This window comes from Haemorhous mexicanus, chromosome 4 (genome assembly GCF_027477595.1).
Source record: "Haemorhous mexicanus isolate bHaeMex1 chromosome 4, bHaeMex1.pri, whole genome shotgun sequence".
Classification (NCBI taxonomy): domain Eukaryota; kingdom Metazoa; phylum Chordata; class Aves; order Passeriformes; family Fringillidae; genus Haemorhous; species Haemorhous mexicanus.
Genome location: NC_082344.1, coordinates 20,192,940 through 20,206,645, shown reverse-complemented (window position 1 = coordinate 20,206,645; position 13,706 = coordinate 20,192,940). Strand labels below are relative to the sequence as shown.

The 13,706-nt window shown below is 38.3% G+C and overlaps 1 protein-coding gene across 4 annotated transcripts in view; it reads left to right on the top strand.

The window, feature by feature from the left end:
• The window catches only part of MAPK10 (mitogen-activated protein kinase 10), a 145,591-nt gene that overhangs the window by 117,491 nt on the left and 14,394 nt on the right, over positions 1-13,706 (top strand). For all 4 annotated transcript variants that reach the window (XM_059844009.1, XM_059844011.1, XM_059844010.1 and 1 more), the window contains 2 exons: positions 4,133-4,315; positions 6,509-6,633. In XM_059844009.1, coding sequence (XP_059699992.1) covers positions 4,133-4,315; positions 6,509-6,633 — 308 coding nt within the window. The remainder of the gene's footprint in view (positions 1-4,132; positions 4,316-6,508; positions 6,634-13,706) is intronic.

Here is a 13,706-nt window from a genome sequence, read left to right as displayed (position 1 = left end):
GAAGGAAAAAGAAAAATTGTTGTGATTTTGAGGTTAGATAGGAAGACAATAATTTGTTGTCTAAATTTTCTAATAACAAGCTACTACTTTGTACCCTGCATAAATGCTTTTAATATTTTCTGATTAAGACAGAGAGATATTGTAAATTTTCTCTTATAGCCAAACTCAATTTCCTTGTAGTTGTATGGAAATTTTCAGGAATTTTATTTATCTGAGGTTTACAACTGAATGAACAAAACACTGGTTTTTTATCCATGCTTTTGAACTATATTGCATCAATGCACACAGAAAAAATAAATACAGATACACTTTCAGCCTGTGCCTCTAAATAGATGACTTTACTGTGAAATCTGATTTTTTTTCAAAAGAAATGCTTTTATTTTCCCATTAAATTTTATGCCTTTGCTTTAGAAAAATATGTCACTTAATCTGCAGTTCAGCTTTGTGTTGTTTTCCAAATAAATAACCAAGTATTTAGAAAGCAAAGGAGAACAATCCTTAGGAGAGTATAAAGCTGCAAAGAGAAAAGGTGGTGGGTGAGCTTGAGGCAACCTGAGGCCTCAGTGACAAATCTTCATTCAGAAGATACTCCTTTTAGATCTATTTTTTTCAAATCTTTGCTGTAATTCTGTGTGACCAACTTAATGCTACAAAATGCCATATTGTTAGTGCCAGAGGCAAGCTAATAAATCCAGGTTCGATCCCTTTCTTCTGTCTTAAATCATACAGATGCTGCTATGAATGGTTGACACATTACCCTTGATCCTGCTTGGGGCAATGGACAGCTGAACTGATTCAAATAGCTGTTAAGCAGACATTCCATCATTTTCCAGAGCTTTGGGTTAGGATTCTTTCCAACTGTCAGTCTGTCTAACATTTGCTTAATTTCAAGGAGAAAAACAGGGTCCTCTTTTTTTCTTGTTCTTTAAGGAACTTTTTCCTTTTTTTTTTTTTCCAGAAAACTTCTGTCAGAGTTATGTGATCTCTAACTTTTAGTACCATTTTTTCAATAATATAAATAGTTACAATTTCTAATCGATTCTACTGTAGATTTTGATTCACATTAGGACTGTCCTGTAGTAACATTTGTTTCCTGCAGAATTGCTGAAGCTAATGCTGACTGGCACCTAGAGAAAGCTGTTTCTTTGCTTTCATGTGTAGACCTCAGATTTTTTCCAAGACTCTTGTTTTTAATCTCATACCATAATAAGTACAACTTCTCATCACCAAGTGTATCACAGATGCATCACACGTGGTGACTGCATAAGGCATTACGGTGAAATGGAGCTGGACCAGCATTCTGCAAGAGCTTTATTACATTCTTGCACATTTTCATGTATTGGACCTCAGAATATAATCCAGTGGTTTTAAGGTCTAGGTAAGGGGAGAACCATTACTAGAGAGAAAATGTGTGTGTCCAGCTGACTAAAACATTATCTGCTTTCACTTAACATGGTTTTGTTACTGCCGTTATCAGGTCAAAAGCAGTTCTGAGTGCTCCATCATGTCAGTTTGTGTGTGTGTGTGTACATGTAAATGTATCTAAAGAGCAAATGAATGTATTTTATTTAAGGGTTTTGGCAGTATACGAACAACATAAGTCAGAAAAAAATACAGTAAAGAAGCACAATTCAGATCATTCATTACTCAAAACCAGTCCCTGAGGTTGCTGTGACATAAAGCCTGACCTTTTGGATCTTGGCAAGAGCAGAGCTGCAAAAGGTCCGGTGCTATCCTGCAAATCAAGTCCAGTTAAGGAGCAGGACATGGTGGCTCTGCCTGTTCTGTTGCCTTTGGCTCTGGTTTTTGCAGTGGTGACTCCATCTCAACATGTCCTAGTTGTGGGTGGTAGTCTCCTTGTGTGTTGTTTCTTACTGAGAGCCTTTCTGTCAGCTTAGAAGAAATGTGAGCAGTGGGAGCTGATCTGTTGTCTGTGGATTTTCCTTCTCCCTTCTCCGTCACCACGGACGGTGGTTCCCATAATGTAGGCCCTATTATGGGAACTTCTTGTACCCCTCTTCCCTTATTGCTCATGTCTAGGGCATCTTACTACATATTCCCTCTCAGTGTGCCCACATAATTCTGTGATCCCAAAAATCAGTTTTCCTTTAGCCTTCACTAAATGCCTGGGAGATTGTTCACCTGCTCTGTACAGGGGTGACCTTCTTTGAAACAAGTTCCTGTGTTTGGCCCTCCCTGTTTATCAAATACTTCACTCAATATGCACAGGTAATGCTTCCAGGGATGATTTTAGAGCTTGGCTCTCTCACCCATTTAGCTTCTCTTGGCACAGCTAACAGCCTCTTCATTTCTGTACTCTCTGTTCTTCTCTGCAAAGCATTTACACACTCTGTATTCTCAAGTTCCTCAGAGAGCTGCTTCTGAAGTAGTTCAGCTAGCAGTCACTGAGGTGTCTTGACCTGAACATAAGTTTAAAATGTCAAACCACTTTATTTTCTAATGAAATATTTAATGAAATATTCAGGGTACTCTTTGAGCAGCTGTAGTCTTAGATAACTTTACTGTTGTTGCAATTGCTCAGTTTTCTGTTGAGAAAAAAATATTTTTCATGGACAACACAAGATAAGCTACGTATAACCTACAGGGGGTGTGTGTGGGAGGGGCTTTTCTACATAAATATTCATGTTAGTTTAAAAAATAAGAGGTATTCAGAAAAATCTTTCCAGACTGCTGCTTTCTAGCAGCCTTTTTCAGCTGAAAATAAAACCATTTAAAACACTGCTTTGGAATCCTTAAAGCGTATATTTAAAAGATTTTCATTCCTTTAAACATTTTTGATTAGTAAACCTGCAATTTTAAAATTAATTATTAACTTTTTTTTTGTTCAAATAAGATAGTTCAGGTAAATCCAAATTTAGTCTGTCTTTACTTTCCAAGATATGTGATAAGACTGTTTTCATTTCTCTAAAATAAAATACTTTTAAAAATCTGAAATTGCTACAGCAACCAAGAGCTGGTTTTTGCTTGACTATATTTTTTCTGTTATCTATCTTAATATTTGGAAAACTCCTCCACACTTATGATACTGATGAAAATAATAACTTAAAAGAATACTTTTAAAAAAAGAAATCTTTGTGCTGAAATGCTTTGAATGTTTGTCTTTTAAAAGCCTTTTCTTTCCAGTGTGTTCTCAGCAAAACTCCCTTCATCATATTTCTCAGTGTCAATGTACCCACGGCTGCATGTAACCCTCCTTTGTTTTTCCCCATGTAGTCATCAGGTTCTTAGCTCTGTGAATTAGTGTGATGTAGAGATGCTACTGATAATTTGCTTTTTTGTTGGCGCAGTCAGTCTTATTCTGAACGTGGCTGAAAGAGCTACATAACACCCATCAGGTGCCTAAATGTTAGCACAAGAAAACTAAAATATCAACGCCCCAACAAATAAAAAGCTCAGTACAAAATGCCTGTAATACACTTTATTTTTAGGCATTAGACTGTTTCCCATTAGCCAATATCAGATTAGCAATGTAGCTGTCACTTTCTCAGTGAAAGAGAAACATCTGTCTACACCTGTGCATCATTTGTCAATAGAAAATGAGTCCCAGTGTGTACTTAAAAAGTCAAACAAATTGTTTTTGAGGAGTTGCTGGTTGGCTGGTATTGGAAAAATTAGCATCAGTGAAGTTATTGGAGAGAGTAAAGTGCAAAGCAGATAAGTGGAGGAAGTTTTTTGTCCTGTACAGAGCTTCTTTAAGCCAGCTGGGTCTCCCTCTCCACATATTGAATAGAGAGGCAGGTGCACATGTTGTTCTTCCAAGCTGATGTAGTGACAATTATTTGCATGTAAAAAAAGGGAGTGCAAGTCACTGGATTTCAAGTTTTAAAAAAAAAAAAAAAAGTAACAAGGGTTGGCCCAAAGAGAAGAATCTGTGTGTTGTTCTGTGGTGATCATGGTTTTAGAACTGCACAATGTCCTGAAGTTGTGTGAGAGAGTTTTTCCCTTTGCAGGCGGTTGGACCTGGAGGAATAGTGAGAAGAGAAGGACAGTGACTGTAAAGGTGTTATGAAGGAAGTTAAATACCTCTGAGAATTCTCAGAGAACACAAGCAGAAATGACAGGAGGCTACGTGGGGGTTTGCATTTTGTTTCCCTTAACTACTGGTGTTTAGATATTGATCAGTGGAATAAAGTTATTGAGCAGCTGGGAACACCGTGTCCAGAATTCATGAAGAAGCTGCAGCCAACAGTACGGAACTACGTTGAGAACAGACCCAAGTATGCTGGCCTCACATTCCCCAAACTTTTCCCAGACTCTCTCTTCCCAGCGGACTCAGAACACAACAAACTCAAAGGTATGTGTGACAAAGGGACGTGGTTCTCGTGCAACAGCTGCAGTGGAATGCAGCTTCTCTTCTCTCTAGTTGCACTCCATTTAATGGAGTTAGTTGCAGACCAGTGACTGCATGGGCTTTGTTCAGCTGAGAGGCAGGCTTTGCAAATGGCTTTTGGAGATCCTGGTGCTTGGGCAGCCAAGGGAACGTAATCACTGATGCATTGAGAATGTTCCCATGGTGTTCCATGTGATGATCCTCTGCCTCAAGGAATTGAGGTGTTCCTTTACTCTTCTTCTTGAACTTTTAACACAATGGAACAATTGAACTTCCATTGGGAGATCTCAGTATTTGCACTCGTGTTTTTTAAGTGAAAAATACCAGTTCAGCCAAATGCCTGCCTCATAGCTCTGCCTTTACTAGAAAATAGAAATATATTATCAACATCAGCCAAAATGAAGTAGCCAGAGTTTAGTATCCTCTGGGGTGTATTTCTTCTTTTGAAAAATCCTGTGGGTCACTTAAGATATGTGAAGTAGAAAACTAACTTAATTACAGTGTGATTAGATATCCCCCTGTAGAAGAAAAATTGCCATGATTTTAATCATATATTGAAGTATTTTTTTCACTTGAATGGGGCATTGACCTTCAATGGGAAAGAGTGATTATTGTGTGTTTAGTAGGCAGCCCCGGAGCCCCTGCAGACCTGTGCTGTGCACTGGCTCTGCACCACTCCAGTCCTTGGAGTCACTCACCACACTGGCATTTAATGGTTTTCAATTGTTTGCAATTTGCATGTCATTACATGACCCAGAATTTTCTTCCAGTTAACAACTGCTTCATAGCCAAGCTGCTGTCCTGGCTCTGGGAGTAAGGGGAGAGGTCTGGGCAGATGCTTTCGGATACACAGAATTTTATACTCCTACCACAACACAACTGAATAATGGAATTTTCCTGCATTTGAATGCAGCTAATGAATAAAAATGACTGTCAAACAGTGCTGTTATCTTTTGGGTACATACACTGAGCATCCTAAATGCCAGTTTTGAAGATATAGCCACGAACCAAGAAACAGTGCATTCAGGAACCCCTACTTGTGCAGCTTTGTATCATCCCATGCCCTGCCTAAATACAATGTAATATTAATGGTTTAATTAGATACTCATCCATGTATGATGAGATACCTAATAATATCTTTGCACTTACTGCTCTTTGAAACTTTTTTTCCTTTCATTGTCTTTTTCACTTACAGAGCAAATAATTTTGACCATCCAAGAGATTAGATCACTACATAGTTAATAATAGCAATAACAGCAGAAATATATGTTGTTATAAATTTTTCATATGGGTTCAGATGGTATCATATTTTTTACAAACTCCAACTGGGAAAAATCCATTTGGGTAATATAAAGCTGAGTTTGTGACTTTGTTGTGGCATTGTTTGCCTGATAGGCACAATGGAATATATTATCAGGTAAAATAAATCAATGCTGCAATGTAAAATTCAATGTTTGTGTGTGTGTATATATATATATATATATATATATATATATGTATGTATGTATGTATATGTAGTGCAGGATGATGTGCCCCACTGATTTACATTTCATTATGCAGGACAAACAAGACTCAAGCCGTTCCAAGCACTTCCATTCCCCAAGGCTACAGATTTGAAATTATTGCTTCTAAGTGGATGCCTTAAGATTAACCTAATCTCTATGCCTCATTAAAATGTTTAATGCCTCACAGCGGGTTAGGTGAGAAACTTTAAAACATCCAGAGAAGTGCAGATGTTTTTCTGAGCCAGTCTAAGAGTGCCTGTAAGTTTCAGGCTTTGATTTAGTAATGCCATGATTTTAGACTTCATGTGAACTTTTGGACTCTGATCCTGCTAATAATCACAGACACATCAAGCGTGGGTTTTTTAGGGTATTATTCATGCTTCTGTGTGGAATCTGCACATATGTAAACTGTCACTAAAGCTTGTTAGGGAGCGTCTGGTGTCAGCCCTGATTTTGGCACCTTTCTAATGAATCAGACCAAAAATGATTGCTGAAGAGTTCTTGCTATGGGGAGGCAAGGGAGCAGAGATTCATACACAACAAATCTCTCGAAGGGTTGTGCCACTGCTCTTTTCCTACCCCTACTAAGCCTCCTCTGGAGGCAGAGGTTGTTTTGTACTAACTCTGTGTTTCTCTGCTTCCCTTGTTCCAGCCAGCCAAGCCAGGGACCTCTTATCAAAGATGCTGGTCATTGATCCGGCCAAGAGGATATCAGTAGATGAAGCCTTACAGCATCCATACATTAATGTCTGGTACGACCCAGCAGAGGTGGAGGCGGTAAGTGAGGCAGCACTCCTCCCTTCAGCATGCCAAGCACAAATGGCATTCAGGGATTCCCGCTGCTTTACAGCAGCACAACAATGAGCGCGCTGAAAAGAACAATGCCGGGACTGCGGTGGGCTGGGGATTGATGTGAAATGAGATCTGCAGGGACAGGATATCTCTCTTTATTACATTCACTGATAATAGATAGGAGGAACAAAAACACTTCAAGCATATGAAGCCATTTTCTGCTTTCTTCTAGAAAGGATTTTGAATCCACTAGCTCACCTACCTATTCAGCTATAGAACTCAATCTGGCAAAAGATACTCTCTTTCTTTCCAAAACTTTCCCTGTGGAAGAGAGCAAACATCATTTTTTATGTCTGTGTTCAAGGATATATGTAGAGAGGAGGAGAATTAAGCAAAAAAATAGTGGGGATTCTAAAAAAAAAATAAAAATCCTGAAGTCAGAATTCAGAAAAATCTTAGCAGGACATAAATTTTTCCATAAAATGAAGGAGGGGCTCCTGTGTTTTCCTGGGCTATGGTTCAATGTACAGTATCATGTACACTGTGTGCAAACAGAAATGGATTTTTTCTTATAATCCTGTCATGCTCTAGACACCTCTCTGTAAGCCTTGGTGAGGCTAGTGTTAACAGGGATAAGTGCAATCTGTCATCACTTCAGTGATATGGTATAAAAGGTGTGGTATAGTGGGTATAGGTATAAATTCAGGGAGGTGCTCTGCAATGCCTTGTTTGAAGTGTATGAAAACAGGTTCAGAAATCTGATTTAGCCACCATAGGAAATAAAGACCTAGTAAAATTAAATCACTGTTGTTTAGTGATATCCTCCAATTCAGTCTGTGTTCTTGAAAGTGCAGTAAACTTCAAAAGTAAATTGAATGTTCAAACCTCCATCAAATTTCCAGCACATGAGATTTTTTCAGAGGATGTTATTTCGGAGTACTTTATTGGGCTTCATTTTGCCACTCTCATTTTCAGAGGGAAACTTAAATTGGAAGACTTTCTTTTCAAAATGAACAGTTTATTAAGTTATAAATATCTATCTGTTAATGCTGACACACCTTCAGTGGTTAGCTATAAGTCATTTACTAATTATTTTCTGGAGAAAAAAAAAATATTTGTGGGATATTGGTGGTTTTCTGTTCTTGCTCAGAAGGGTTGTGAGTTCTCCAGCAAGTACTCCACTGAGTTATCTGCCCTGTTACAGTTGCAGAAGAGTTAGGATCAAATTCAGTAAATATTTCCTAATGCCATGAGCAATGGGGAAACGACTCATCTCATGTATTTTTGTTAGATCTTGCCAAATTTATAGTGGACTTGGAATTTAGAAGACATCTAAAAACACCCAACAAATTAGCTGTTTGAGGTAGATACTTTTGCTTATTCACTTAATAATCTGACTCTGTAAACTTGACTATACTAAACAAAACCACAGAAGTTATAACCACAGAAGGGTACAACTGAACAAAGAAAGTAGCATTGGAATGACATTTCAAAGCCCAAAAATGGCCATGTGGCTCGTGAATGTTGAATTTGCAGCATGATGAGACTCTGTGAAGCAACCCTGATTTTTCACAGAGTGCCCTGCAAATGTGCAGCCAGGGAACCTGACAAGAAAGCAATGGAAAAATTAGTGACAGTGTTGTGCTTGGTCACTTGCATACTGCTTAACCTCCCACTGTTTTTCCTGGTTTCCCCACTGGGATTTAGAAGCCTGCAGTGTGTTCCATGTGCCCATGTTCACTGCACTCTTTTTTTCTGGTAACACTTGATAAACACTTTTACACAGAAGTTTTTCATCATGTAAGTAAAGTTTTGGTAGTGGGATGTTTTGGGATTTTTTTAAGTTCTCTTCCCATATTGTGATATGAGACAGGATTCCTCCCACTATCAGTAATCCTGTACAGTAGGGATAACAGAAATTAGGATACAGAGGATACATTAAACAAGATGACATTTTCAGCCAGTATAGTACAGGGGAGGGGGGAATTAGGTAACTTCTGCTGTCTGGTTAGATTCCTCCTTCTCCCCAGTAAATGGCTTCATCAAAAGCAGCCAGGCATCTGTTGTACAGTGTCCATTTCATTCAGGAGCATGAGAGCACAGGTAACTGAAAGCATTTAATGTGACAGGAATTTTGAAGTGAGCTGTTGCAGCATTGTTAAATGTCAGCATGTGCTGGAGTAGACAGTGCAGAGTACTGAAGCCAGCTCAGGGAATAAGAAGAGAATTTGGTGTCAAAGTTTAACCTGGAGGTAACAACCCTCTGTGTCTGCTCAGATTTACAGCATTATAAATGTGAGGGAAACGGATAAAACAGCCCTAGCCAGTTAAAAAGCAGACTAGTGAGACAGTTGCAGTCCCTTTTTATAAGTCTGTTATAAGTTTATGGTCTTTCAGAGACTGTGTGGGGGCAATAAAACTATTATGTCTTGTACTAATGGGCAAACACTGTGCACAAATGGGAAGTACTGGGAATGCAATAATGAGTCACAGCATTAAACTCTTCTGGGTGGCCCTAAATGCCAAGTGTGGTTCTCTGACCCAGAGAGGAAGATGAGCTGTTATTAGATGTGGGACTTGCTATTCACCAACCACAGGAGGTTACTCAAATAGTGCTGTGGCTCTCCCACCGAACTTCTGCACGAAACAAACACAGCCAAAGCCCTCAACAGCTCTGAAATAGCATCATACTCACAGCTAGAAACAGCCTTGCACAGGTTTGGAGCTTACCTGTGGATTTTGGATTTACAGGAAATTCTTAGGTCTAACATAGGTAGCTTGCCAGGTTCTTTTAAGCACACACAGCTTGCCACAGTATCTCTGATGAGAAAGTCACAGTGTTAGGTTCTCCAGAGCATACACCATTGTTCTGAAATTATTTTGAATTGCATGATAGTTAAGATAATTTCTGTATTCAGCCAATGACAGCTAAAATGTGTGTTTTTAAAAAACAGGAGAACGTGCAGGTAATGTATGGTTTGGGTTGTGTGGAATTTCCAGATGTGGAAACCTGTTATCAATCTTCACACCTAATTTAAATGTAGGGAAACAGGAGTTCACAGGGCAAAAGTATTATTTACTAATACTATGCAGGAAATCTACTGTAAAATCAGAATAGGAACTTATGGAACTTACTTCTCTGGTTTATTCTTTAGTTCAAGACTCTCCTGGAAGTCTCTTTTTTTTTTCAGCAGCTGTCTCAGATCCACTTTTAAGCAAATATTATGTTTATTACTTTGATGTTGGGATATTTATCTACATAACAGCATTTGGACTATTATATGAATAAATGACACACACGATACCTATTCTCCCTCCAATTGCTCTGTTTTCTGGAAAGAAGAGGTTTCAATATCTCTTGCCTCTACATGCAGACTCTCCTGTTTATTGTAGATAATCTCAGTATCTCCCTAATGACATATTAGCTTCTCCTTTTTCCTGTCTAAAAATGCTGTGCTTGAGACTGTTTTAAATTACCCAGCTGCCTTTTTTTTTTTTTTTTTTTTTTTTTTTTTTTTTTTTTGGAGCTGCTATACATTCTCATCCTTCATTGAGATGATTTGCAAATAAATCCCAAATCTGGTATTTAATTTTTCATATCTACCCTAATGTTTATGCCTATTTGCAGGTCACTGGGTTTTATCCCAAAACTATCAAATTGTGAACAATATGGATTCCTACACATTGCTTTAACACAGTAAAGTTCTTTATTTTCTTATTGATATATTCAAAGAGACCATTCATGTTGTATTGGATTCCATTTTGGAACCTTTTGAATGTATGTGTGATGTCATATTGATTTCTGCTTGGGAAAACTTGTTCCATTTCATGGAAACAAATCTAGCAGCAAAATTTGCTGTAGATTATTATGTCATGTTTCTGTTAACTTGTTTCAAAATTTGTCTTGAACTTTCCTGTACCTGCAGTTGTTGTTTATTATCTGATGTGTGCCATCCATTGGAAGAGAAATTTCTATGAAACAGAAACATTAGGTGTTAAAAATATTCCTTTCAAGTATTCCTCTATGTTTGACACTATTATACAGCACTGATAGGTTTTATGGGGTTTTATTCACTGTAACTCATACAGCTCTCATTCCTGGTTTTATTTTCACAGGATTTATATTTCACCAGCGTATTTCTGCATCTAGAACCATCCACAGGGGGCTGAGTTGTGAATTATCATTCATTTTTCTGTGCATGCCAATCTGTGTCTTACTGTCTATTAATGTGATGCTGTTTCCAGTGTTAATAATGAAAAACAACTTGGTTTATGGTTCTCAGTCTAAGGTCTAGGACAGAAACTGCTGCTGTATTGTCTTAGCCCTATATAAACTATCTATGACCAGCTGTTAAACACAATTTTTTAAAACTAGTTTGTCACAATTAAAAAAAAAAAAAAAAACAAAACAAATCACCCACTTCTTATTTTACCTGTGAGTGCTAAGTATCCATTATGATGGAGAAGCACTTTGGAGAGCTCTGTGACCTTGGCAAACACACTTCAAAGAAGGTGTCACCTTCACTACATGACATAAGCAAGGCTGTCAGGTTGTGCATCTTTTCTGCTGTTCTTTTCTCTTGCTCAGCTCTGTATGTATAGATGTTATATAGAAGGACTTCAATGAGCTGCCACATTTTTTAGCACTCAGTTACGTGGCTTGGTTTTCTGCTCAGACATTGATGGTGTGCATCTGTTGTCTCACAAAAGAAGTGTGCAGCCCTGCTTAGTGCACAAGCACAGATATTTCCTCTAGTCAACAACATCTATCTGTTCATAGCTGATTGATTACAGAAGCTGAACACAGCTTCTACAGAAATCTTTGTTAATGTCAGTGAGGAGGAGTGGTTAGAGAAGAGAGAGACATTTCTTTTCTTCTTTTTCTTTTTTTGAACCAAACTTGATCTTTTTCCAGCTTGCTTGTTGTATCTTCAAGCTGTTCAGTCACCTGTGTGTAGCCCAGTAATCTTGACTCCTGCTGCATGGCATCCTTATGGTCCAGCTGTTCAGAAGTAGCTCCGTCTCCAATTTCCTTGCTGCACATAATGTGTGGAGTTTTCCAAAAGCCTCTGCACAAACTCCAAGGAACAAATGGGCCCAGAGTCATCTCTCCTTCCATATCCATAGCTGAGATCATGCCTAGCCCACTGTGGAATCCCTTGGCAATACAGAGAGAAATCCCAAGCCCTTTGTAAATAAAGAGATGCCAGACCTCTGGTGACAAGCACGCTGGTGTACTTGGGATTGCACTGCAAAAATAAATATATGAATGGTATCAGTAACACAATTTAGGTTGCAGCAAAGTACCAAGGAATTTTTGTATTCACTTGTTATAAGGATGTAAGCTATTTAACAATATGTTTAACCTCACAGCATTAATTTTTGCATCCTCCAGTCCCTCTTTTATCTGCATTATCTTGCTAATTCCATCGCTGCCTCATTGTGCTGCTCCACAACTACTGCCCCAGACCCTGCAATTCTGGGAAGAGATGCAGACTCAGGCCTTGCTCTGCCAAGCTTTCTAAAAACAGCTCATCCCAAGGTCTCCACTGTGCTGGCACTAGCACTGCAGAGGCAGGGACAGAGATGGCAGGATTTGCTGGAGTGTGAGCTCCAGCTCATTGCCTTTGCTTTCTAGCAGTGGCATACGAAGCAATCTGTGTTGCTGTGGGAAAGTGGGAATACATCGGTTTCAACATATGTTTTGGTTTTTTCTCTAGTGAAAAGCCTCCCCTCTCTGGATATTAGAATGGTATTTAACAAATCCAGTAGTCTCCTGCTGTTCATCTGACAACATAAACCCCCCTTGTCTTTTGTGTATTTTGCTTTTTGGTTTGTTTTTTCATTGGTTTTACTTATTTGTTTGTTTGGTTTTCTTTTTTTTTTTCTCAGAAGGAGAACCATGTGGGTATTTTCTGTTGGGGTTTTTTAAAAAATTTTTATTATGTCCAATGAATGTTATATTTATTGAAAAATATTTTGAAAATCAATTTGTAAAATGGAAGAGCCAAGACCCATTGAAAAAACAGGGGGGTTGTTTTAATACCTGTAAGAAAAATATAATTCCTGCTTTGCTTCCGCATCCAAAAATAGATTCTATTCTTTGTTATTGTTGCCAATGCAACTGCTTGCAAATCAATCTGTTTTGGGGAGAAAATGGCTGCTTTAAACTGAAGTTAGATGCTGCCACCCATAGGATTGATTCACACCCTGCCTTGATTTGATGCTACTTGAACTCTGTACTTTTTCTGTGACTTATAGAATTGCAGAATCGACTAGGTTGGAAAAGACCTTGGAGATCATCAAGTCCAACCTATGACCTAACACCACCTTATCAACTAAATCATGGCACTGAGTGCCACATCCAATCTTTTTTTAAACACAAAAAAAAAAAAAAAGCAAATTCCGTAACTCTCATTTGGCATGTGCAGAATGAAGGATTTATAAGAATACCTATGGCACTGCAGCTGCATCCACATGGACAGTTAATGATTATGAACTCAGTCATTTTCTAAGATGTTTTGATTTAAGTAGCCAAGTCAGTTTTAGACAAAGCTTTGCACCAAGGCTAAAATCAGGTGCCCAGGAGGACATAGGTATGACAGCTGCTCTGATTGGTCCATTGCTGAGACAATACTTTTTTATTGTATTTAAAAACATCTAATTTTATTATCTTTAAAAGCCTCTAATTTTATTATCCTTAAAAACTTCCTCCCTCTAATTTTAGAAATTGTTTTTTAAAAAAGCCACAAAACAAAAATGTTAGCAGAAAAGGGGTGGTCAGCATGGAAAGGATTACAATCTGTTGATAATAGTGCACTAAGCTTTGTGGTTCTCCTGTGAATTAATGAGAATTGTGGGAAAATAAATTCTCAAAATAGTTTTGGTATTCACAGCTCATCTCTGTGTCTTGAGTCAATGAAAAGGTGAGGACTCAGGGAATTTGGATGGGAAAGCTTCACTTCTCCCAGTGTGAAGCACTGGCCTAGGCTCTCAGCAGAGCTCCATTTGACTGCTCTGCACAGGCTTTAGAGTGGTTACAGACCCTGCCTCTGTAG